Source organism: Corvus moneduloides, chromosome 3 (assembly GCF_009650955.1).
Source record: "Corvus moneduloides isolate bCorMon1 chromosome 3, bCorMon1.pri, whole genome shotgun sequence".
Classification (NCBI taxonomy): Eukaryota; Metazoa; Chordata; class Aves; order Passeriformes; family Corvidae; genus Corvus; species Corvus moneduloides.
The window spans coordinates 2190192-2215117 of NC_045478.1; the positions used below are offsets into that span (position 1 = coordinate 2190192).

A 24926-nucleotide genomic window follows, 5' to 3' on the forward strand; every position below is an offset into this window, starting at 1 on the left:
ACTTTGATGCAGTTCAGGACGTTGGGACAGTGCATAATTTGTGGAAAGAAGCTTTTTATGATGAAGATGGTAAAATACTGGCAGAGGTTGGTCAGATGGGGTGGCTGCCCCATCCCTGGAAACATTCAAGGTCAGGTTGAGCAGAAGTCTAAAAAACATGATCCAGTTGAAGATGTCCCGGCTCATTGCAGGGAGGGTTGGACTAGATGACCTTTAAAGGTCTTTTCCAACTCAGATTTTTCTATGATTCCCTGAAAGTGGACATGGCAAGACCCAGCTTGAGTCTTTTGGCTCCTGCTGCTGTGCCTTGCCTCGAGCAGATTGTCTGGAGTGGTCACATCTGTGCCACGTGTGACAGTGTCAGGCAACCTCTTGAGCAGAATTTGTGTTTTCCACTCATGGCAGACATTTAATCTCTCTTTATAGTTTTTATCCATCAGTGCTTTGTGCTTGTATCTTAGGTTGTTATCCAAACACTCAACACACTCTAATCCAGTGCAATAAGTGTAAGTGGACCGTAGTAAACAAGTAAATGACTGGAGCTGTTACCCAGTGATTAATTAATGGGAGCAGGGCAGCCAGAAGCAGTGAGACACAAACCTTTGTGTCCCACAGCAGAGGACAAGAATTGGCTTTTATAAATCATAATAATAGGTCAAGAGCTGCAAATTTTCAAGACTTGGTGTTTCACTGGTGATCAGGCATACAGATGTGGCAGGATTTCAACTACACTGGAGCCTTGTTTTTGGGCCAGAGAGTGTTACCAACTTAGACTGCCTTCTTTTGGTACTAACATATGTGCTTCCACAGCTCCTTGATGTAAACTTGGCAGGGTCTCAGGACTGTGGTTGGTTGAATAATTCCACTTCCCCAGTAGTATAAACTCAGTTTTAGATCCCACTGTGGGCCCTGGGGGTAGGCAGCTCTTGGCTGCCCCAGCTGTTCCTGAACTCTGTCAGTTGAGGGCAAGGCAATCTCTGGGAATGGGTTTTGGGAAAATCAGGGTCTGTTGGTGGGCACGGCTCTGTTGAACAGCAGTGAGCTCCTATATCCGAAACAAAACACACCCATCCCTTTCCCCCAGGACAATTAAAACTTCATAGCCTCCAGAATTCTATTTGAGGAAGAACAATTAAGAGTATAAACCCTGTGATTTTAAAAATCTGGTTGGAGTAAACCCGCCTGAATATGGTACTTGAGGGTCAAGTTGAGACGTTCTGAACTTAACTACCTTCAACACACAACAAAAAGCATAATAAACCCCCACATTAGAAGTGGTAAAACTACAGGGGGCTGTTTCTCCTGAGTTACATATGATTATGAGAGCTTATAAAACCTTGATGCATCTCTAGAGGGGGGAGGCAGTTTGGGTTCTGTGTGCAAGCCAGCCTCTACCTGCCTGGGTGATATCACCGGGCAGGTGGTGGCACAGGTGGTGTCGGCAGTTTATTGGTACTTGGAGCACCTCCTAAAACTTCACTGCTCAGGGGAGTTTGGATGTTGTTAACCTGTTCTGATGGCTGAAGGGCCTTGTGGAAAGCACGGGGAGTTCTGAAGTACTTCTTCAGTTACTCAGCCAACTCTGCCTTTTTTGTGTTTTCCGATGAACCTGTGGCTCACCTCTTCGTGCACTTCTAAGCCTCTTGTTTTATTCGGTTCCTCTGCTGATCACTTCTTCCCCTTCCTGCATTGATCCTTCATTCCCTGTCACGCTTTGGAAATAACTGAATTAACTTCTAGGATTTTTTTGCTCTTTTTACTGTTTTCTTAGAAGTCTTGCTTTAAAAACATTTGAAAAATCTTTTGTCCCTAATCATGCCTGAGTACCTCGAGCTTGGTTCCTGCTTTGCTGACAGACAGCTGCCCCTTCTGGTTTGTTTTCTGGCTGTTGTTAGAGCTGCTGACAGTTGGTATGCTCCATTTCTGGGCTCATTTGATCTATATCATATAAACTGGTTTCTGTGTTTATCTACCTTCTTATTCAAGCATTGAATGATTAGGATTTCCTAACAATCATTATTTATGTATAATAGTGGGGAAGGGACTTGTTCCCATTTCACAGATGAAGAAGTTTAGGGATCACGGAAGTTGTGGACAATTCAAGTCAGTGATAGCTTTGGCTTCCCAGTTTTTACCCTCTTTGCCTGGGGGTTGATGGTGCAGATTCCAGGGTGTGCATTGAGTGAGGTTGAGCATAACCCCAGGGAGAAATTCAGGCAGCTGGGGATGGGGCAGGGAAGCTTCAACTCTGCTTTTTCTGGGATTGAAGCATCACAACTTCCTGGGCTTTGTAAGACACCACCTTTTATCAGTAGATAAACCACTTTAAAATGTTTGGTAAAGAAGAACTTTTCTCTTTCTCTTTGTTTTTGTTCTGTTCTGGTTTTTCACAGGTATCAGTCAGAGCCGGATCTCCCATTGGCTGTTGCAGCAGGGGTCGGACCTGAGTGAACAAAAGAAAAGGGCATTTTACAGATGGTACCAGCTTGAGAAGACAAATCCTGGTAAACAAATGCAGCCCAAACATCTCCTGCTGTTTATTTATGGAATGGAAGCCTTTTGTCACTGTTGTTTATTAGCACTGATAATTCACTTGTAGGTCTGGGGTACTCCAGAGGATCTCCCTCTGACCAGGTTAATTTTTAGGAGGGGAGGAACAAATCTGCTTTTTGCTTTTCAGCAAATGATGCAGAGCTGCCTCATCCAGAGCTGCCTCATCCATGGCTGTCTGTCCAGCTCCTCAGCCACAGATCCCTGCCCTCCCACCACTCACTAAATCTGGGATCAGAAGCAGCCAGTGAAGCTGTAGTGAGTTAATGTGAAATAGAAGCTGAGGCTCTTCAGAATGAACAAACAGAAACCATTAATAATGACTGTGTGATACAAAGTTGCAGCAAAAACCCCACACAGTTTGGCAGAGAGGATCTTCAGAGGGGTTTGGGTTGGATCTCAAGCTCCTGGATGGGATGTTGATAGTTCCAGTGAAAAACTGGAGATGTGTCTTTCAAATCCCACCTGCTTCTCCAAATCTTAAAATAGATCTTGAATACAAACACAGAAGTAAAGCTCCTCATTATCTTTAACTAACCAGCAAACTTCAAAATCACAGTTGAATTAATTTCCTTGCATTGTTCTTCTCCTTAGATTTTGTTTGACCATAGTTTTTATTTTTCCCTTTTAACAGTTTTATTGTAAAGATCAAAATATTTACCTTTAATTTCCTTTAAACAATGGCTTTATTAAATTAACTGTGTAATTGTTTTAAGGAACTTAAAACTCAGGCTCTCTAATGTGAACTTGGCTTCAATATCCAGAATTCTATTAAGAAAAATTCCAGTAGAAACAGAGCCTCAAAACTTCTGCTCTGTGTGGAAGCTGAAAATCAAGAGGCTCCAGCTGACGGTTGGCCTGAGAATAATTCAGATTTAAGCTGGATGGGTTCAGAGGGAGAGCTGAGCCTGTTTTTTCTGTTAAGCATCCTAAGATGTTGATGCTTCTTTTTCTGAAAGTTGTTTTAAAGAATAAAAGTGCCAGGAAGCCTTGATTTTTGCACTGACTGGAATTGTGGTACTGAGGGTCAGCAGAATTTGTAGGTACAACATCCAGTGTCAGCCCTTGGAAAGGCTCAGGTTTTATCCTACAAAGTAACTCCCAGACATTTCCCTTTGATGGAAGGTGTTGCCTCCAAAGTACTGGAGAATGTAGAGCGTTTTTGGAAGATGTAAAAACCACCAAAACCCTCTCCAGATGAAACCTGTTGTGTGGATTTTTCCCAGCCTTGCATTCTTTATTTCCAGTATCACATGAAGCTGTTTAGGAAATAGTATTTTCTGCTGGTAACAGAACCCTTGTTCAACTTAGCTCTAAAATCTTTACTTCTTCCTCTTTACCTTCTTTTTTCCCCATATCCATGAGCTCCCATCTCGTTTGTCCTTTTGCTCTTGAGAGGTGTCTAAGGCAGGAAGACTTTCCACAGTGGAGGTTGTGGCTGAAATTGAAATGAATCGACGTTAACTCTGCTTTGCTTTCAGACGTAGAAAAACTCCTTGAAGAGTGGTTGTCTGAGTGTAACCTTTTTCCCAAAAAGAGATCTTAAGCAGTGTTTTCAAGGAGTGTAAAAGGCAAATAGTTTCCTCTGCCTAAGCCAAGGGACTGTTTGGATGCACTTAAATTCCTTTTAGAACCAGATAGCGTTTGATTTCTTTTTAGAGGCTGAGGTAGAGGGAGGAACCTTCAGTTTTCCTGTTGCTGTTGGGAAAAATCTACCTGAGGAAAATGGGGCTGTTATTTATTTATTCATTGTAGGATAATCCACTGCTTTGAATTATTGCCATCTATTCTATTGCAGGTCAAACCAGGTAGCCAAGAATAATTAACGTGGCTATGAACAATTGTGTAAAGGGAGGTACCAGCCTTGTCCAGAGAATCCTGGATTTAAATCCCTGTTACAAAACCAACCTGGAGCTGAAGTTTTGGATACTGCTGACAGTATCCTATGATTAGGAGACAGAGTAGCTGTTCTGCTGTCCTCCTTAGAGCCAGAAAATGAGGAAATCAGTGGAGCTTTGTCCCTTGTTCCCAGAGAAGCGATGCCACCTCTGTACTCTCTCTAGGGTGGGAAAGATTGTCCTCCTTGGAAGAATCTTGAGAGATGAAATGACTGCCGTGGGTTTTTTTCTAGTTGCTCGCTTACTAAGAGGTGGCATTTGGCTTTCTGTTCTCATACATCCCATTTTTCCAATTCCAGCTTCTGGGAGGGAAATCTCAATCCTTTGAGTGGTAGAGTCAGCTCTCTGTGCAGAAGGACCTGCAGGTTTGAGTTACCAGTGGGCAAAGTGAGGCTTTTGGGAACTATTAGTTCCCCAATTTCTATAATTCCTTATCTTGAAAAACTGGATCTTCACAATAAATCCATTTTTTGTCTGAATTTAAGTAGTAGTGGAAAGAAAAGTTAAAATTGAAACCATTTTGAAGAAGTAGGAGAGCAGATATAATGGTTTATAAACTGTGAAGGGGGAATAGTTTGTATGGAAAGGACTGGAGATCTCGTGGCAGACCTTCCCTTGGCTCCTCCAGTTTGTAGAATTCACCTCTTATCTCCCTTTCCCATCTCCTGGATACAGGTGAGACCCTTCCCTGTGGGTGACATCCCTGCCTTGCCTTCAGGTCCTCACAGCAGGGCTTGTATTTTACTGTGCTTATACAGGCAAATGATGACTTAAAAATACATGAAAAGAGATTTTATTTTTCTTTTTTTAAATGTGCTGTGTAATGCTTTAAATCATCCACAAGCAGTGCTGCATCTGCCAACCAAAGGACTTGGTGCTGGGGAACTTTAGGGCAGTTTTAGGGCATTGCTGGTGTTCAGATGCTGGTCCTACATGGCAGAGACTCAGCAATTCCATCCCTTCCATTCTTTCCCAGCTGGATTTGAGCTCCTGAATATGCTGTTTGTTGTTTGCCTGGCTTTGATTGCTGGTTTGCATGGGCAGTTTCTGCATTTCTCCTATCCTTGGTGGTGGGTGTTCAGACAGCACCAGCCTGGAACGTTGCAAAGGAGACTTGAAGTCTCATGGAACAGGAAAAAAACCCACCCACTTGTCCTACTGTATGCAATAATCTTGCTCAAAAAAATGTCTTAATCAACATTTTCTTGGTAGGAGTGATGTCAGAGTTAATAGCAATGCTGTGAATTCCACTGTACTACTGATTGTAAATTTTTCTGGAAGGAGTTGCCAGTTAGGGTCAAAGGCAGCTTTTTTGTTGGAGGGAAGAAGTCAATGCTAAATGCTGGTGTTTAAAAGGTCTTTAATCCAATTAATAGGGATGCTTTTCATTTAGATGGAGCTTTTTTCACACAGGCACCACTTGTCTGTCCTGTGTTTTGTGGACGACTGAGAGCTATTTTGGCAATAGGTAAATCCTGCAATGTTCTGATTTTTTTTTTTTCAGAGCCCATAGGTTTTAAATAAATAGTAATTTTTTTTTTCTTTTTTTTCATTGGTAGTTGTTAGCCTGATTAGTTTCCCTGGCACTGGGTCTTGGGCAATGTGGGAAGTTTGTTATGGAATAACTTCAGCTTGTCTCTTGCCTCTGCGTAGTGCAAACTGAAGTTGGCACCTTGAAATGATGTGTTAAAGTTACAGATGGATACAGACTGCTTCCATTTAGGCTGGGTATTTATTTCTGCCACACTTCTCTAATAGGAAGGCAGCTGTGGTCACCTTGGAGAGAACCATGGGCTCTTCCTCCTTGAACAAAAGAGAATGAAAGGGAGTTGTTATTATCAAGATGTAGCATCTCTTTTGTTATTTTCATAGCGGTTCTTGTTTAGCTGTGAAAGAAAAGCCAACCAAAAATCAGGGGCTGGCTGTCCCATGAGGTTTGCACTGGGAAGGGATGGTTGGTGGGTGATGTGATGATGATGGTGATGTGATGTGCTGTTCCACAGAGCTGCAGAGCAAACAGTCCCTGCTCTGCTCCTTTTCAAGCCATGGGCTCTGTAGGGAACCTTGTGCTGCTGCTGATTTCAATCCAGCCCAGCTCGCTCTGACCGAGAGGTGTTTATTGTGTGATCTGGGGTCAGCCTGGCTAAAAATACAGTGAGGCATCTGTTCTTATCGGGATAATGTACAATAGGTACTTGCTGCAAATGAAAACTTGCCAGGAAATGGTTTTTTGGAGCTGGGTGATGGCCTGAGGCTTTCTGTGACCATTGCACGGCAGGGCCTGCCTGAGCCCTGGGATGAGGAGCAGCAAGTGCATGGGATGCTCTTAGAGCAACTCCCTTCCTTCAGGATGGTGCCTGGGATGTCCAGGCCTTGGCCAGGAGCAATTTTGAACGTAGAGAGAGCTGCATTCCAGCTGGAGAGCACCACTTCTGCCTCCTCACCCCCAAGCCCGCCCACAGCATCCTCAGTCACACAAAAAATTCACAGAGAAAACCCAGTGCTGTAGGAAAAGGTGCTGAGCACTGCCAGGGAGTGAGAGATGTCTCCTTTCATTTCTGTGAGTGAAAGGAGTTCTTCCCAGGCGGCTCACCTCTACACCCCTCAGAGGTGTCTTGCTGTTTGATGCAGACACTGAAAACCTCATACTGTGTTTTCTCCACTCTATCTGCTCAGGAGAGAAACTTCACTTCTCCTTAGAAGCTGTTTGAGGGGTTTATAAAAAGAATCTGAACTGGTGTCTAGGATGTAACTTGCTAAGTTATAAAGAAGTGGAGCTGGGTGGCAAGAAGACTGTGATGGAATGTTGGAAGAGCAGAATAAATGGGATCCCCAGGTGCTCACTGAAAAGAGGAGGATGAGGAAAAGCTCCATAGGTTCCTTATCAAATGTGTGTATCATAAATGGTAAATTTGGTTCAAAGTCGTCTCATTCCACCCCCCCAGCCACGGGCAGGGACACCTCCCACTATCCCAGGTTGCTCCAAGCCCTGTCCAACCTGGCCTTGGACACTTCCAGGGATCCAGGGGCAGCCACAGCTTCTCTGGGCACCCTGTGCCAGGGCCTCCTCACCCTCACAGGGAAGAATTCCTTCCCAATATCCCATCCATCCCTGCCCTCTAGCAGGGGGAAGCCATTCCCTGTGTCGTGTCCTTCTGTCCCTTGTTCCAAGTCCCTCTCCAGCTCTCCTGGAGCCCCTTTAGGCACTGGAAGGGCATCCCCTGTGCCCTTTTTTCCACACTTCCATCCAAGCCTATTTTGGGCCTCTTTATGCATTCAGATGCTCCTCTCTTGCTGTGCGGGGGTACTTGCTTGTAATTCTCAGCATATTCCTCTTTTATCTGCTGCTGATATTGATGTTGCCCCATAGAAAAGAGAAATGGGTAAATTGATCTATGAAGGCTACTAAAACAAAAAAAAAGTGTATTATATTCAGTACGTGAACATACCTGTAGCAGCAGCAGAAAATTTATGCTTTCAGTGCAGAATTTTTTTCAACCTTTGTCTGAAAAATCTCGGGCAAATTTAATGGAAGGACTCTGCATCTCTTACCTTGATGTGAGGCATCACTGATACTCCTGTACTCCCCCTGTGAAATCAAATCTTCAGGTAGGGAAAGCGTATTGCTAACACAATTCTGGGAAAGCTATTTTTTTTTTCCTGTTCTCCCCTGTCTCTTTTTAAAATGATAATTTTTTTTTTTTTTTTAAGTTTTTAAGTGTATTTAAAGCCTGGCAACTTGATAGCCACCCAGCCCCCTAAACTGTGCAAGTAGCAGAAAGACCAGATAAGGAGCTTTCCTTGAAACGGCCTCCCAGTAAATTGGCACTATAGGAAATATTTCATGTTTCAATGGAACCAAGTAATCTGTGTAGGCTCGTTAGCTGGGAATTAGGAAGAGGCACCGTGCCTTGTGTGTGCAAGGCAGAGATTGTGGGCTTCACTTCCTACTGACTCCTCCTGGGTAACATTCCTAAATTATTTTGGGCTCCACTACCTCACACAGATGCAAGCCCCTGGCAGGAAGGAAAAGACTCCGTGTGCATTTCTGGAAAGGAACACGGCCAAGTGCCTGAATAGCTCATTTCTTGCTTTTTAGCTGTAGGAATTTGTTTATTGGTTAAACTCTTAGGTTCCCTTGACCCTTTCACTCCGTTGTGGAGAAGCAGTGTTGTTTCACTAACACTGTGTGTTTTGATGATTAAATCCCAACCATTCTGATCAGGCCTGAGCACCCAAAGGGGTTTGCTGTCACAGCCCTGCTCTTGAGTGTTCCCAACACCAGAGCAGGGCTGCTGCTTCTCCTGGATCTGTCCAAGCTGCCTCAGTGCAGGAATTCCACTGGAGCTCAGGATGCTTGTGGGTGATTTATCTTTTCATACAACCTTTTTTCCTAATTTTTTTTTTCTTTTTTTTTTTTTTTTGCACACTAGAACAGCTCTCTCTTCCCTCCGGGGGAAGTCACTGAGCACAAAGCTGTCCTTCAGAACATACCCTGGTTTCTGTCCTCGTGTCCTATCCCAGGTTCCCATCCTCACCAAGGGATGTAGGAAAGATCGATCTCCCTGAGTGTCTTGATTTATCTTGATTTATTAACTGAGAGGCTGTTGTGGAAAGGATCAGGGGTAAGTTTCAAAGGGGCCTTTCCTGAGGGCATCTTGCCAAATCCTGTTTCGTGCCTGATGCTTTCCAGCTCAGACTCACAGAAGGGAGAAATATATCCGTAGAAGGGGAGCAGGAGAGGAAGGTTGTGATGTTAATCTGCTTTCAGTGGCTTTTTCAGGCACCCTGGCACTCGTGAGCCCATGTTTGCCCAGGCTACAGGGTGTTCCTATTGGTGAAGCTGCTTCAGGTATTTCCTCAGCTCTTTGGACACGTTGAAATACCTTTGGTATAAATTCCCATTTTGCTTCCTGAGACTGCTGTGTAATTAAATAGAAACTGCTGTTTCCTATTTTGTGACAGCTGAGGTGGCAGCACAACCCAAATAAATCCCAGCTGGGGCACAGCTCACCCTTTCTGTGTGATCCTTTTCCTCTTGATGAAGACAGGACATTTTCCTAAGTGCCCATCAGCTCCTTAGATTTCCATGGTCATCCCCTTCCGCCTTGGAGGTTGGGAACTGGGAATTTAGCTGGCTTTGTGTATCTTCAAGGTATCCGTGATAACGCTTTCTTTTTTTTCCAGTTTGAATGGTTTCATCACCTGTCTTGTCTTTTTTTTTCACGAGCAGGAGTGAGAGGATGGGCCTGACTTTTAACCCCCTAGGAAACACAGTGTTTATTATCTTTAGGGGCTACACTAAGCATGAGACCCGCTCCCATCCCAATAGAAGAGCCAGAATGGAGACAGACGCCTCCCCCAGTCACAGCTACCTCTGGGACCTTCAGACTACGGCGAGGCAGTCGGTTCACGTGGAGAAAGGAGTGCCTGGCTGTTATGGAAAGGTACGTGGTGGCTCCTCGAGAGGGTTTGGAGATGAGATTTCTAAAGCCAAGACAAGGGTTCTTTTCCCTGCTCTGGTGAACCCCAGTGTTGTTTTCATGGATGTGTTGTAGCCTCCTGCCAGCCTGTAAGAGTTTTAATTCATGATGATGGAGTAGGAGGAGCTGTTTTGCCTCTTGTGTTGTTTAAAAAGTTGTAACACTGCTCTGGACAGTATCTCTTTGTTTTTGTATGCCCCAGGACATCGTGTCCTTAGCTCAGTCTGAGAGTGTTAGTGTTCAGCTCTTCCCTTTGCTTTTGCAGAAACTTCTCCACTTATCCTGATCCAGGCTCTCTTGGGGGGTCCTGCAAGCTCTTTACATTCTGCATTTCTCCTTTCCCACTTCCCTGCCTTGTCCTCCTGATGCCTCGTGGTGTTTTAAAGTGGATACTGCCATTTTGGCAGTACTGTAATTGTTTGGGATGCAGAACTTTGCCTAACAAGCAGTAGATTCCTGGTCCAAAAAGGCTCTTAGAACCCTTTTACAGGAGCTGGGAGCAGCACAGAGCAAAGTGGATCTTTCAAATCCAGATGCAGAGTGGCAGGTGATCATTAGAGCTCCCAGCTCTCCTCTCTGAGCCTGGGCAGGCTTTGCCTTTCTCTCTGCTTACAGGAATGTCTCTTTTGTGGATAATGTTCTACAAGAGAAAAGGGCTGGAGAAGGTGGATGTAGTTTAGGGATGAATGCCTGTTTCTGTCCAGGGCTAAATGGCTGGGAGGAGTTTTCTCCGCTCTGAGAGTGTGAGGAACCTCCTTTCCATGGAAGGACTGAATGGCTGCGTGTGCTACACTCCTCTCTGGTCTGCAACCCCAGTGAGACCTCGGCCAGCAGATCTGTTGGATGTGCTTTTACCATTTCTTTAATGCTTCCCTTTCCTCTTGCTTGCACGGGGGTCTTGGGAGCTGATTAGGAGCAGAAAAGCATCTTTTGCCTGAGCTAAGACCAAAATCCTGAGCTCCCTCAGGAGCCCAAGCTGGACACACTTCTGTGTCTTTGCAGGACTGGAACCAGTAACTTGAGTGTTTGTTTCCCTATTCTGGCCTGTCACTGCATTGGTATTTTTGGCTTTGCCTGGATGTTTCCCCAAAGCAAATAATGTAAATGTTTGAAATCTGCTCTGCTTTGTTAGACCCAACTAATGCAAAGTCCTGTGATCTGCTAGTGCTGGGGCCTGTGTTTCTCTGGTGTCCCTCGCCACAGAGGCAGAACAAGGGGCAGGACAGGATCTTTAGCACTTTGAAATGCTCCTCTGACTGCCCTGATTGTGTGTGCAGAAGGACAGAACCACCACAGCTCTGTGTGCCCTCAGGGCAGCACCGTCTCCTGATCAGCTCTCTGTGTGTGAAATGCTTATTTGGAGTAGAATTAGAGCTCTTTGGGCATGGGTGTTTTTCTTCTTGGTTTCTGTCTGGCCCAAAGTGTAACAACTGCTGTTATTTGCTGTTTGAACCCTGACTGTGCCTCAGACTCCTTTGCTGCGGAAACAGCAGAGAGAGAGCTGAGCAAGCCACCCTTTCCTCATCCACCTCTGTCCTCAAGCCAGTCTCTGCTGGGACATCTGTTAGAAAGGTGTGAGATTTGGGTATTGAAAGAATCAAGTTGGTGTTGACACTGGAAATCATCCAGTTGTGAATGCAGATACATAATCACTCGATCTAATTTTTCATTAAATTATTCTTCTTTGTTGTTCTTGGTTTTGTTCTCTGTGTCTTGTGCTCTGTAAGGGCTTTGCTGCTGGGGTTTTCTGCTTATTCTGCTGCTGCCACATTGCCTTAATCCTGGCTTTTAATATGAATTTACCAAGCTCTTGGCTAGGTCACTGTGGGTGCTGGGTTTCACAGCCTTGTGTGTGGTACTGGGAAGCAAAGCTGAGGAGTTCTACTCGAGGCAAGAACAGTAAAAGTGTTGTGTGACAATAAAACTACACCATAAAGCAGGCTGGGAATATGGTTGTTTAACTGTTGTGCTTTAATAGGCCTAGTTGAGCTGTAAGGATGAGCTGTTTTATGTGACAAGTTTTGAAAGAGTGGGAGAAAAATGCTCCTCTGGGAGCCCTTGGAAAAAAGTCACTAATTTCACTTCCAGGTCACTGGATTTTTCCAGGCTTGTCCATGATATGACTCATAACAGCAGCAGGATGAGGGTAACCAGACCCTTTGGCCCAAGCAGATCAGGTTCCTCTGGTGCCACAGGGTCAGGAATAAGCATTTGGCCGCTAAAATGGTGTTTGGCATTGCCTGTGGGCTGGTGCTATTTGTTTGGTAATTTGCATTTTCCTCTGCAGGATTAAGTTTTGACTCTGAGTGGAGGCATCTCCGTTTAATGGACTGTTTTCCCTAATGAAAGGCAACTTTCAGAGCACTGTGTGTGTGTGTCCTGCAGCTTCTGGCTCTGATGTTGGTGCACACAAGGATATAGGCACCTGGTTTGGAGCTGCTGCTCTGGGAACCTCAGGAAAGTGCTCGTTCATTTGGGCTGATACCTGTCCAGGAAGGAGAAACAGATCCAGGAGACAATTCCATCCCACTAATGCACTCAGAGGAGGGCTCTGTGCACCTTCCTCTCCGGCTGCCTCCTGCAATTAGAACTGACTTTGGTGGTTTAGTTTGATACCTGAAGATAAGAGGGTGGAATCCAGACCTTAGGGGAATCTCTGCAAAACTCCTCCTTCCCTCTGAAATACAAACATTTTTTGGGTGAGGAAGAGGGTGTTGACCTGCTCCATCACTGAATTGTGCCTGCTGCTTTTGTCTCGGATTCAGTTGGTAAAAACTGAAGTTGCTGAAAGGCCATGCGTCAAACCAGCTGAGAGCACTTCAAGGGAAGAATCTGAATGTGGTTGCAGGAATCAGAGGGATTTGCTGTTAGGAGCAGGCTCTCCAATTGAAAATTCACAGCACTGGTCAGGATTTGGTCCATGAACTGAATGAGAAGGGTGAGGGTTGAAGGGGTAGTTTCCCTTTTTTTAAGAGATTTAAATCAACAAATAATTGCAGTTCAATTAATTATTATATTGGTGCCAACCTCATGGAACGAAGATTAAAGTTAGGGCCATATCCTGAAATGTCTGATATACCTAAGGGTCTGAGTAGAGGGTATGTATATTAAAGGACCTAATTGGTTTATACTGGATTTCCAGGATGCTGCTTGTGGTTTCTGTAATTCAATTCTCCAGCCTTTACTGCTTTTTTGGAATCCTCCCAGGGTAGTTTATTAATCCCTGGTCTTAGATTTTTTGGACAACAGATTCAGGTCTCTTTATCCCTTTATTTTTTATTTTTTTGTAGATATCTCCCTGCATATTTATGCTCTGAAGGTTAAGAGGAGCAGTAGTTCCAGAAAGTAAAGTTCTATATTTAACTGCAGACTAGGTGTGGTTCAGACAACTGCAGTGCTACTGATGCCAACCTTGACCTGTTCTCTTCTGGAGCCTCCTGCTCATGGAATATGCTGAGGTTTGAGTGTGTCGATGTTGTTGTGTGGCTTTGCTCTCCTTTGGGAGCGGAGCTAAGGCTGCAAGAGTCCTTTCTGTGCAAACCCGAGGTTAAACTTGAAAGCCTCTCTCTGGTTCACTTTCGTGTTCTTTTTTTGTTACGTCTTGTCCCACAGATCTTGTTGGGTTTTTTTTTTTTCTTTCCTCTGCTTTGCTTCTTCTTTTCAACCCCTCTCATTAGAAGTATGAAATTGAAAATTCCCTTAGGGCTTTCTCTTTTTTAAATGAAGCTGGGTTGTCTTGTCAGTCTTATTTTTTTAATTATTATTTTTTTTTCCCCCCAGTGATGTATGCTTCTCCTCTAATCATATGTTGAAATAAAGGTTTATCTTCTTTTTCAGGCAAATAACTAAGATTGGCAGCAGAATCAGTGACTTTATACCCGTTTTAAGGCACTTTTCATGAGTGCCATTAAAGACTGGGGGGGGAGTTGAGTGTTGTTTTTTAAGTATATGCTTTATCCAAAGATTAAATTAAAATAACTGTAAATTCTGCCCCAAACAAAAATGAATAATTCAGCAGTTGAATGTATTTCAGTTTGTCTAGGGAGCAGGGACTTTGCTTTCTGGTTGAGGGTTGTTTGGTTTGATTTTATCGCTCTGGGTTTTGATTTTAACACTTGTCTGTGCTTCTGAAGCTCCTTTCGTAAAGGTGCATTTAAATTAAATAAGACTGAGATCATATAGATCCCCATCATCCCCATTTCATAGGTGGCAAAACAGAGTCAGGTGTTTCACTTGGCTTTATTCAGAAGAGGAATGGGTTTAGATTTCCCAAGATAGGGGGGTACAGTTTCATGCTGTAGCTGAGCTGAATTAAGTTTGTCACCAGCTCATCCTTAGGTGTTATTCTGTCTCACCACCCTTCTCAATTCCTCCTCCTCAGTTTCCCTGCTCCTGCCGCCCTGCGCTGTGCCAGAGATGTTTCTTGTCTGATGGAAATAGCAGCCAGTTCAGCCTGCTTCAGGAAAAGTAAATCCTTTTTATTTCCCCCTGCATTTTCCTGAATTGCTTCAGCTTGCTGTGCACTGAGGCTGTGCCAGGGCTGTCCTGGGGCAAAGGACAGGAATGCACAGCTGGGAGCACCAAGAAGGGAAATTTAACAAAAAGATGACAAATTTCCGTGGAGTGTTTTGATGTGCTTGGTTTTGCTCTGATTTTGTTTGGTTTGAGTTGGATGAGTTCCTGGTTTCTTTACAGGCCTGGTTGTACTGACAGGTGTGGTGGCATCGTGGAAGAGGGATCCTGTGATTTTTGCAAGGAACAGGAATGCATTAGGTCCATGAGGATTAGAGGGATGGAGCACCTCTCCTATGAGGAAAGGTTGAGAGAACTGGGGGTATTCACCTGTAGAAGGATCCAGGGAAACCTTAGAGCCCCTTCCAGTGCCTCAAGGGACTCCAGGAGGGTTGGAGAGAGACTTGGGACAAGGGATGGAGGGACAGGACACAGGGAATGGCTTCCCACTGCCAGAGGGCAGGGATAGATGGGATATTGGGAAGGAATTCCTGGTTGTGAGGATGGTGAGGGGCTGGGCTGGAACTCCCAGAGAAGCTGTGGCTGCCCCTGGATCCCTGGGAGTGTCCAAGGCCAGGTTGGATGGGTTTGAGGCAACCTGGGATAGTGAAGGTGTCAGAATTGTAACAAGACGATCTTTACGGTCCCTTCCAACTCAAGCCATTCCATAATTCCATAATTACTGTGCCACCACTGCCAAACTCTGATTTGACCAGTTTTGGTTTTGTTCCCCCTTCGAAGTGGACCCAAGCTGAGGAAAGTCATCTCCATGCTGAGACCAGTCACTGCTGCATTCCCATCGTGGTGCTGGGAGGTTCAGCCTCATTTCCCCTCCTGGAAGAGGCTCATCCCACCCTGATCCCAAGGCGGTGCCCTGGGCATGGTCCTGGCCCCGAGTGAGATGAGGCCTGACATGCCTTATTAGAAATCCTTCCGACTGTGAAAGCGCTTTTACTGCAGCTCTCCCGAGCGCCGGGGCTTCCACGGCTTCCCTGGGGAAAACGAGAGCTCTATTAGCTCCTGAAATTCAGTTAGGAAATTTTCTTAGTTAATTTCATCCCATTACTCTTAGTTATGTCTTCCAGCAGAACCTTAATACCGGCCCCATAGGGGATCTAAGTTTCCTGTGCAAGGCTTTGGAGGAGATTTAAGTTTGGGATTCATTGCGTTTCTCCCTTCCCAAGCTGACAACAGAGCAGGAAGTAATGTCCTTTGGCCTCTTCCATTAGGCTGCTACATTGTTAGAAACAGAACAGCAGCTTCTCATCAATATAACGATGGCCACGGGTTGGCTCGGGAATGCTGCTCGTCTTCCCTGGGTTTGCTGGGAGTGAGGAGGGCTGGGAATTATCTCTGCTGTCCCTGTGACCCTCAGGTGTCCTTGAACCTTTTGGTGGCTTTGCTGTTCTCATCTGTAAAATATCCACTACCAGCCTGGGAGATGAGTCAAGCCAAGGGAAAAGTGCCAGAAGCCTCTAATTCTTGGGTTACCAAGGAACATTGGCATTAGGAAAAACTTCCTGACTTCAGGAATGGCACAGCACTAAGCAGGTTATCTACAGGAGCTACAGAACATTTCTCAGGAGCAAATTAGCTGAAATCTGTCAGGATGGTTCTGAGATACTTGATCTTAATGCAGAGGGAAACATCAGGTGATTTCTTTATATTTTTTTCCAGCTCTTTCAATCCTGTCATAAGGTGTTTGTTAGTCAGCAACTTCCAGGGGGAGGTTCAACTACATTAAGTCCTTTGAGACGCAGGGAGCGGGTTTTTTTAGGATCTTTGCTGTTTGTGCTCCTGAAATGCTTCGAGATCTGAGCAAAGGCACTTTGCAAAGGCACCCAGCAAAGTTCACTTTACCATTCAGACACAGGCAAGATCATCTGGTTGTGTGAAGGTTCGAGTGGTTTGGCTCAGGGTCATTGCTCTGTGTCTTCATAAAATGCAAGAGCAGCCATTTTCTGCTTGGCACACAGGATCTGCCTTATTTTGCATTAGATCAAGCTCTGTTCCCTCTCAGACATGCATAATACACAAGCTTCCTATTCTAATCAGCTGTAAGCAAATCCCAGTTGTTTGGCAGATTGCAGGCAGTAAAACAGAATGCAAGGATGTCTGTCCAAAGCCTCGCCAGACTCTGGTTTCTTCAAGGATCCAGCACCTCATGAGTTATTTTGCTTTCTAGAGAGCTCAGGTGCCTTGTGTTCTCTGTTTCTCTTTTTTAAAAATAATAAAAAGATGATCTGTGGGAGGGGCAGCTCCTTGCAGCAGATTTCTGATAAAATTCTTGTATCTGCCAAGGTCAGAATAACTGAAATCAGCGTTTAGAAAAAGCAACTTTGTCAGTCTGATTTGTAACAGCTCTGGCTGGTGCAGGAAACCCACATTTTAGGAATGGAAATTCTTCTCTAGTCCAGGTATTCTACTGCATTTCTCCAGCCCCAGCTGAGATCCTCAGTGTTCTGTCCCTTTTCTCGTGAAGGTGAGAAGCAGGATCTCATCCCAGGTGATAATAGTGATGGTGTTTATCATTCTTTCTACCTGTCCTCTCCATCCTGTGCCTGGTTCACACCTGGCCAGGAGCTATGTGGCTGTGGAAAAAAAAAGCTCTTATCTCCTATCCTGTATTTTTAATCCTGCTATTGCAGCTCTGGGCATTCTTATTATTCACATAAATATGTAATTCCTTCTAAATCCTGCTAAGGTCTTCAGGGTACTTCCGGAGAACTAATTATACCTAGTTTCATTTTATATGCTAAAATGTGTTTAAAAAGTCAAAGGTCCCTTTGGCATGAGTATCATGAGAAAGAATAAGGCAGAACATTGCATTTATCCAGGATCATTCTCTGTATGTGCTGCTATCAATGTGCTGCTCGTTTATCTCCTCTCTGAACTTAACAGTCGCTCTCTTATCTCTTCTCAGACACCAAGGCTTCTCTTGCCTCTAATGATATTAATTGTCACTCTTCTCTGGACTTTTTCTATTCTTACATTCAATTTTTAGTGACCTGGGGCAGGTGAGTGGGGACCCAAGCAGAACTGATTTCCATATTTCCAGGGTGAATATTCCCTTACACAAGCAGCTGAATCCGAGCCCTGTTGTTCTCTGACCTCGAGCCCAACATCTGTTTTTCTGCTGATCACTTTTGTGTATTGATTGAGAGTATCTCTTCTTGGAATAGTCTTTCCTGAGAATTACAACTGATTTAGACCCGCTCACATACGTGAGGAGTTGGAATTTGTTCTTTTCCATGTGCAATGCTTTGCTTAATGCAGAGATAACAAATGAAGTTCAGCCGTGGGAGCGTTAATTGCTGTGAATTTCAAAAACATCAGCTTTATTTGTATCCTGTATAAATAATTCACCTTGCAGAACTTTATTTAATGTAACTGTTAGTGCCAGTTGTTTTAGGGCACAACTTGAGTGAGTCAAGGGCTTGTGCTGAGTTCATGCACAGAACCTCCTGCTCTTTACAATCATGTTGAGACCTCTAGATGCTGCCTGCTGTAAGGACAGTGTAAAAATACAAGTCTGGTGCTGTGATTTCTTTCCCTTCGAGCTTTCTTGACTTTCCTCAGTCCCTCATGGTGTTGTTCTTCCTGTGACTGTCCTGTTTAAAGGACACAGAAGGAATTAGGAACAAAAAGCTGGTATTAATCAGCTAAATTGTTATTTTCTCAGCTATTTTAACATGGATTCAGGAGGCAGGGAAAGCCACGACAAACTTGTCACACAAAATGTGAAGTGGCCCCTGGCACGTTCAGGCTGCATTTTATGACTGGGCTGTCCAGAACAGATCCAAGCTGAGGGAAGAGTTACCCCTCACAGCAGGATTCACCCAGGCTGTGTGTGATGTTACCCCTGGAACAAACCCACTGACGGGAATTACAAAATTAACTTCCTGAGTGATCTGGAAAGCATTCAGGAGGAATTCAGAACCAAGCTGGCACCTTGTCACCTCTGGCCTTGCTGCTCCCGTCAACAAGGAGGATCTGGGAGCACCATCCAGCGCAGAGCGCGGTTGGATTCTCCCTTTCCCGCTTTCCAGAGCTGTGCAGAGCATTCCTGCTGACTCTCACTGCAGCTCCGCTCTGAACAGAGTCCAACCCTACCTCAGCCAGAGGAAATTCTCTGCCATCGAGTAACAGATGTGAGGTCTTTACACAAGTCATAAACAGAGTCATTACGAGGAGAAGTGAGGGAGGAAAATTCCGAAGTCAGACTCTTAAGTTGTTGCATCATGTATTTATGGGCTCTTGGTCAGACTGGGGAGCACTTTAAACAGCCTGAAAAAATGTTCTGTCAGAGAACCATATGGGCTTTAGCCACAGAACTCACTACCACATCCTAGATTCCTTTTTTATTCTTTCTGGGTTTTTTTTTTTTTTTTTGGTGATCCAGGATAGCACAGCTGACCTTTCTTATTTGTTTGATTTTCCTTTGGAACACATGTAAGTTTTAATTTGTTTTGAATACTTTGCTGTGTGTGAGGAGCTCTGTCAACAGCATAGAAGATGTGCCTTTTATAATGCTTTTCTCTCTGGATTGGGAATAGCAGCATCCTCAGCTGGGTCAGGCTTGGCCTTTTTGGTGCTTTTGTTGCATTGTATCTTTTGGTCACAGTGACTTCACAAAACCTGATCTTCCCAGCTGATGATCTTTTTGTGCCTGCGAAGTTGTTGTTCCCAAGGTGGGTGACCTTGGGTGCTGCACCGTTAAATTTCTTTTTAGTTCTTGCCCTTAGGATTCTCTATTACTTTTTATGGCACTTCAGTTCACTGTAGTGACGTGGCTTCTGACTTTGGCCTCAGCAGATTCATCACTGTGTGCAGACTTTCTGCCAGGATCATTAGTTGTTTTTGTTTTTAAGATGCTCCAGAGATGATACTTGAGGATTATCCCTCATTGTTGTCTGTTGAATTTTTCAGCCCCTTCTTAGTTATTTGTTTCCTTTCTACCCTATCTCATACTCATCTTTGTCTTTTCCAAAATCATGAATAATTTCCCATTTGTCACTTTATCAAATACTTTACCAAAGTCCAGAAATGGTAAGAATAATTAGTTTTTCTGGTCAACAAGTCCTCAGTTGTTTTTGGAGCTTTACTACTCACTGTTGAAGTCATGCCTCCTAAAAGGATTGTCCTCAGGAAACTCGGCTGATCTGAGCGAGGGTGACAATGACATTTAAGAGGAAACACATGGCAAAACCCATGGCTCAGGGTAGGGAGCACAACTCTTGAAATAAGGAGCTGTGGATTGATTTGATCTGGTTTCTTGGCTCTGTATCATTTAACTTGGCTGTTCATCTTCTGTAAATTCTTGTAATAATATTAAAGAGTAAGATGAAAAAAGAGTATTTCAGAATACTTTTAAAGGAGTTGATGATTTGGGTATAAAAAGCGCTCTTGAAATATGAAACATGATGGGTGTTGGTAAATGAAATAATCTTTTGAGTCTTTGGAGTTTATTATTTCCAAGATAACTGTTCACAATCCTGTAGGCAAAAAAAATACTGTAGGAAGCTGGATAATAAACTCAGCTATTTCCTCTCCCTGTTGGTGGTGAATGGTCGCTGAACAATCCTTAGCAAATACAGGAAAAGATGTTGCTGCTGCCAGGTTTGAGAAATATTCTTTAAGGATCCCAAAGTTTCCTGATAGCTTAAAACTTCCCTTAAATCTCCTTCTTTGCTGTGTTGTCTATGAATAACCTCCTGAAGTTGGTCTTGGCACTGTAATAGTTAAATCCACTGGCACTGCTGGCCTGGGTTCATTCATTATTTCTCATTTTTCTTTGCCTCTGTCCATCTGTTGTGTTGTATTTAGGTTGCAAGGTGCAGAATAGATTGATATTAAAAATTTAAATACCTTTTTCAGCTACCTGGCTGTACAGCAGGTGATGGGATAACAGTTCTGGCCCAGATCTTGGAGGTACCAGGTGTTAGGAAAAATACATGTATTGAACCCAAAGTCAGATTCCATCTTGACTTCGGGTGCTGGATATCCTGCAGGAATTGGCCTTGTCTGTGGAATCCTGTAGGATCCTTTCATTTAGTTGAATCAATTTTTATTTTCTGAAAATGCAGCAGCAGTGGGGGCTCTGCTGAGCTGAGCCGAGTCTGGTCCGAGACTGGAAACCAAAAACAAAAACTTGGGGATTTTTGAGGGAAAATGCTGGTGGTGACGTTGGGAGCTGTCAGTTCCAAATCTCATGATTGGTATTTTTGCTCTCCTGGAGGCTTGGGACAAAGAGAGGCTCCAATATTCCCAGCCAGAAGAACTAAAACCTTCCTGGGGCTAAAGTGAGGACAACCTGAGGGCCTTGGTGCTCACACTGGCATTATTTACACACATCCAGGCCTGCACTTCCCACTAAAACACAGTTTTGAGGCAGGGATAGGCTGTTCTAGGAGTACCCAACCAGATGAGCTGAAAACCGAGCTCTGGCTCTGTTGAGTGGAATATTTTCTTCCAGAGAGCAGAGAAAGATGTTCTGCATTGAATAATGTAAAATCCAAGTTTTGCTATTTATTTATGTTGCTGTATAAAGCCTTGGAATCCTCTGTTGTCTTGTGAGTGGTGTCCTTAATACCCTCAGTGTTGATTGGAGTTTGGCTGGTTGGAATTGTGGGTCACCACCAGCAGCGCAGCCCTTCCCAGTGGGTGGGCCAGGGCTGATTCCTGCAGGGCCTCGTCCCTCCTGGGAGATGTTTCACCCATGGGCTGACCCTGCCTTGGCTTTGCTTGTGAGGACCAGATAATCCAAAATAGAACTGAAATAACTCCTGCCCTGTACCACATTAGAAAATGAAGATGAGATGTTTGTTTCGCAGTTGTTTGCAGAACAGTTTTGTTTATCGCTCGCGAAGTCCAGCGGATTTAATGCACATAAATATCCCTGCAGCGTGGAGGTCTCAATTGAAATATTTCAAGTAAATAAAAGAGAACAAGAGATCCTGTTATTCATGCTTAGATGCCTTGTTAGGAAGAGCTTTGAAGGTGCTGTTTGCTCACACCAACCGCTTGTGGAAACATTGCAGGACAATTCTCACTTTATCATGTCTTGATGTGTTGGTTACTTGCTGGCTTCCAAAAATGTCCACTTTTATTTTATAAACAATTTAGTGAACTCTGTTGACTTCAGGAGTCTGGTGGTGCCAGTAGGTTTAAGGATAAGTTTAAGGACATTCAAGACTCCAGCTGTCAGTGTCTTCAAGGTGCCTTAAGCAGAAAGTACCTGTGTGTTTCACATTGCTGCAAACTCCAGATCCTGCCATTCAGAAGAGGCCTGTTGTGTAATTTCAAAAATGCTCTTATCACCAAATCCAATTACGAGGAAGAGTAAATCGCCACCTCAGATGTCTTAACTATTCTTTTTTTAATTGTTAATTATCTCAACAGTAGGGTGCTAAAGATTAGGAGGCACAGATTATCTTTTGCAAGTACGAGGCTTTCAGAGCTATTATCAATTAATTCTGTTTCTAAACAAATTTTAGGATAATATTAATAGCTTGATAGGATTGTGGTCCTGGAGACCGCTGTCAAAATCCTGAGAAAGTGATGTTTAAAGAACGAAAACCTCGTTGTTCTGTTAGCTTTGAAGGCCATCCAGCTTTACCCACTCCAGTGCAAGGTGTATTTTTGGCATTTTAATCTGCGTGGCAGAGGAGATTCCTGCTAAGAAACATCAGTAAAACGATTCTCTCGGAGTTTATACAGCGATTTGTAAAACCAGAATTGAGAGTCAGCTCTGTTGTGTGAGGGTTTTTAATGTGTACTGACATGGCTCTGGAATTTATGTACACAAACACATCCTGAGGTGTGAAATAATTTCAGTTTCTCTGTGTCTGGTGCTCCGAGTGATCTAGTGCTGGTGAGATCTCTCCAGATTGCACTTGCAATGAAAAGAAATCCAAGAATGAAACATTTCTTAGAGCCTTAAGAACTGTGCTGTCCCTGGACAGAATGTGGCAATACCCTGGGCCTGAAAGCTTGAGTTGGGAATGAGAGAGATTTTCTTTTAAAAAAAAAATTTGCAGGATTTTTGCAGGTTTTTTTTCCAGAGGCGATTTAAAGTTACGGTAGATTCTGCATTGGCTAAACCCCCAATTTTTTATGTTGGGACTGGATATTTCAGCAGGTCAGACAGAAGATCTGGGCTTAATTCCAGAATTGCTGAGACCTCTTGTCAGTGCTGTAGAGAGGTCAAGCTGCAGTCCTGCAGTGGTTTCTTCAATCCATGGACCTGTGGAATCCATTGGCTAAATGATGGTGGTGTGGGGAAAACATCAGGAGCTGTTGCTATCTGTTTATCAGTGGTTTTTCCGGGTTAGGGATTTTTTTCTTAGATTTGTTTTGCTGCTTAGAAGATCTGGTTGAGCTGATGCTCAGTTGAAGTTCATCTCCTGGCATCCAGAGACCTGCGCTTCCCATCCTTGTCTGGTTATGTTTTGCAGTCCTGCGGGAAGGAGCTCTCAGCTCCATCAGAGTTTATCTGCGGAGAGGATATCTTTGAGCTTTAATTTTGCTGTCAGAAAAAAAAAATGACTTTATATTGTGGGTTTAGTTGACACCCATGTCGTTACTAGAGAATCTGTAGAAATATCAGTAGATAAAACTGGTGGTGTCATCTGCTGACCTCGCTGAGAATGGCATTCGTGATATTCTTGGCCAGTATTTACTGGGAAATAAACCAGTCATTACACTTTCTGATGAGATTATGCTCTGAATGTCACTTCTCTGACAGTATGTCTCATGCCACGCCGAGATAAGATCTCAGGCACAGATGACAGACTAACTTCAGAAATATTTCCATTGATTTGACAACCTGAATAATAGTTCTGCTAAAAGCCACAAAGACTGGGACAGTGACCTCTGGCTGCTGGGTGATACTGGGGTGATAAATGTACTAATGAGAGATAAATAGGTAACTACATTTCAGTGTTTTCTGTACCTTGTCAGTGGAAAGCAGAGGAGCTCTTGGGAGGGACACCAGATAGGGAGCTGAAATTACAGGCATCTTATCAGAGCCAAATGAGCAGCTTTCACCTCGTGTATTTTGAGACACCAGAGGGTTTGGCGGGAGCTCCATCGCTGGGGACAGCACAAGCCGCTGTTCATCCACAGGGATGGGAGCTGGGCAGTTCTCCTTTTCCATCCATCCCTGGGCTGGTGGCCGAGCCCGTGGCTCTGGCTTTGCTTTCAGCATCCCTTGGAGAGGATCTTTGGGAGCTGCTGTAGAAGGAGCTGAGCCCAGCTGCCTTTTCAGCCATGTCCTCCCGCCTCCCTTGGCTGCACAACCGCTGCTCTTGGCACGTGTGGGGAGCTGGACCAGGGAGGCAGCCGGGCACAAAACATTCCTGCAAAAAGGGAGTGAAGGAGAGGATGGGATCATTCCCTTTGGTCTGTGATTAAATTGTGTTAAGCTGGACTGCAGCCTGAGTTTCGGGGAAGATGAATTTCCTGTTCCTGGAAGTGTCCAAGGCCAGGCTGGGCAGGGGCTGGAGCAACCTGGGATAGTGGAAGGTGTCGCTGCCCATGGCAGGGGGTGGAATGAGATGGCCCTCAAGGTCCTTGCACCCCAAACCATTGTGTGACTCTTTGGTCTCCAGCAGAGGAATTAGAGCCCCAACAAGAGCGCCAGGATGTTTCACTCGCAGGTGAAGCTCCCACAGGGATGGAGGTGGCAACCTGGGGATGCAAACATGACGAGAAGTGAGGGAGTGAGCTTGCAGCACGTCTGCTGTTCTTCGGTAAATACCCATCTGTGTATTCTTGTCTCTTATCAATTGCAAGGTCAGTTATCCCTCCTCGAGTGAGGAGTGTGTTCCCTGGGTCCCCACTCCTGAGTGACCTCACCTGAGAGTGATTCTGCTGCAGCTGCACCATGAATTGTTACCCTGCAGCACATCTGAGCCTCTCCACTTTGAACGCCTGACACATTTGGAACTTTTAACCGTTAGGTCATGCTGTAAACTAAGAATTTCCCCAACTTGGGGGATTTTTGATCAGTTGTGGGGGGCTTTATCTCGTTGCTTATCCAGCCCTCTGGAAAAGCACCAACCCTGCCCGTCCTTCCGCCGCTCCGCGGATGTCGTTTCAGACACTTCCCTGGCAGCTGCAAAGCTGATAGGAAGCAACAAAACTTCCACTGTGGATTATCAGGAACTCTACTGAGGCATTGCTTAATGCATCTGATATCTCAGCCTCGAGAACAGAAGTTAAAAAAAAGAAAGATTGGCAGCTATTGCAGGAATTCAGAGAGGGGCACCTTGGTAAAGAGTCGGGGGGGGCTTCTCCTTCCTTTACAGAGCCCTGGGCTGAGATGGATTCCCTCTCCATCATTGTCCTAAGCACATTATCCCTGAAAGAAAGAGGGTTTCTCTGAATCTGCAATTTTTCTAGCCTTCAGTGTTATTGAAATGAAACGGCTTCAAGGATATCTACATTCTTTACCATCATATGGATTCTCATCTCATGTAAA

The 24926-nt window shown here is 44.4% G+C and overlaps 1 protein-coding gene across 10 annotated transcripts in view; it reads left to right on the forward strand.

Annotated features, from left to right (window-relative positions):
• HMBOX1 (homeobox containing 1) overlaps window positions 1-24926 on the forward strand; it is a 107054-nt gene that overhangs the window by 66717 nt on the left and 15411 nt on the right. For all 10 annotated transcript variants that reach the window (XM_032103593.1, XM_032103596.1, XM_032103597.1 and 7 more), the window contains 2 exons: window positions 2394-2504; window positions 9742-9895. In XM_032103593.1, the coding sequence (XP_031959484.1) occupies window positions 2394-2504; window positions 9742-9895 (265 nt within the window). The remainder of the gene's footprint in view (window positions 1-2393; window positions 2505-9741; window positions 9896-24926) is intronic.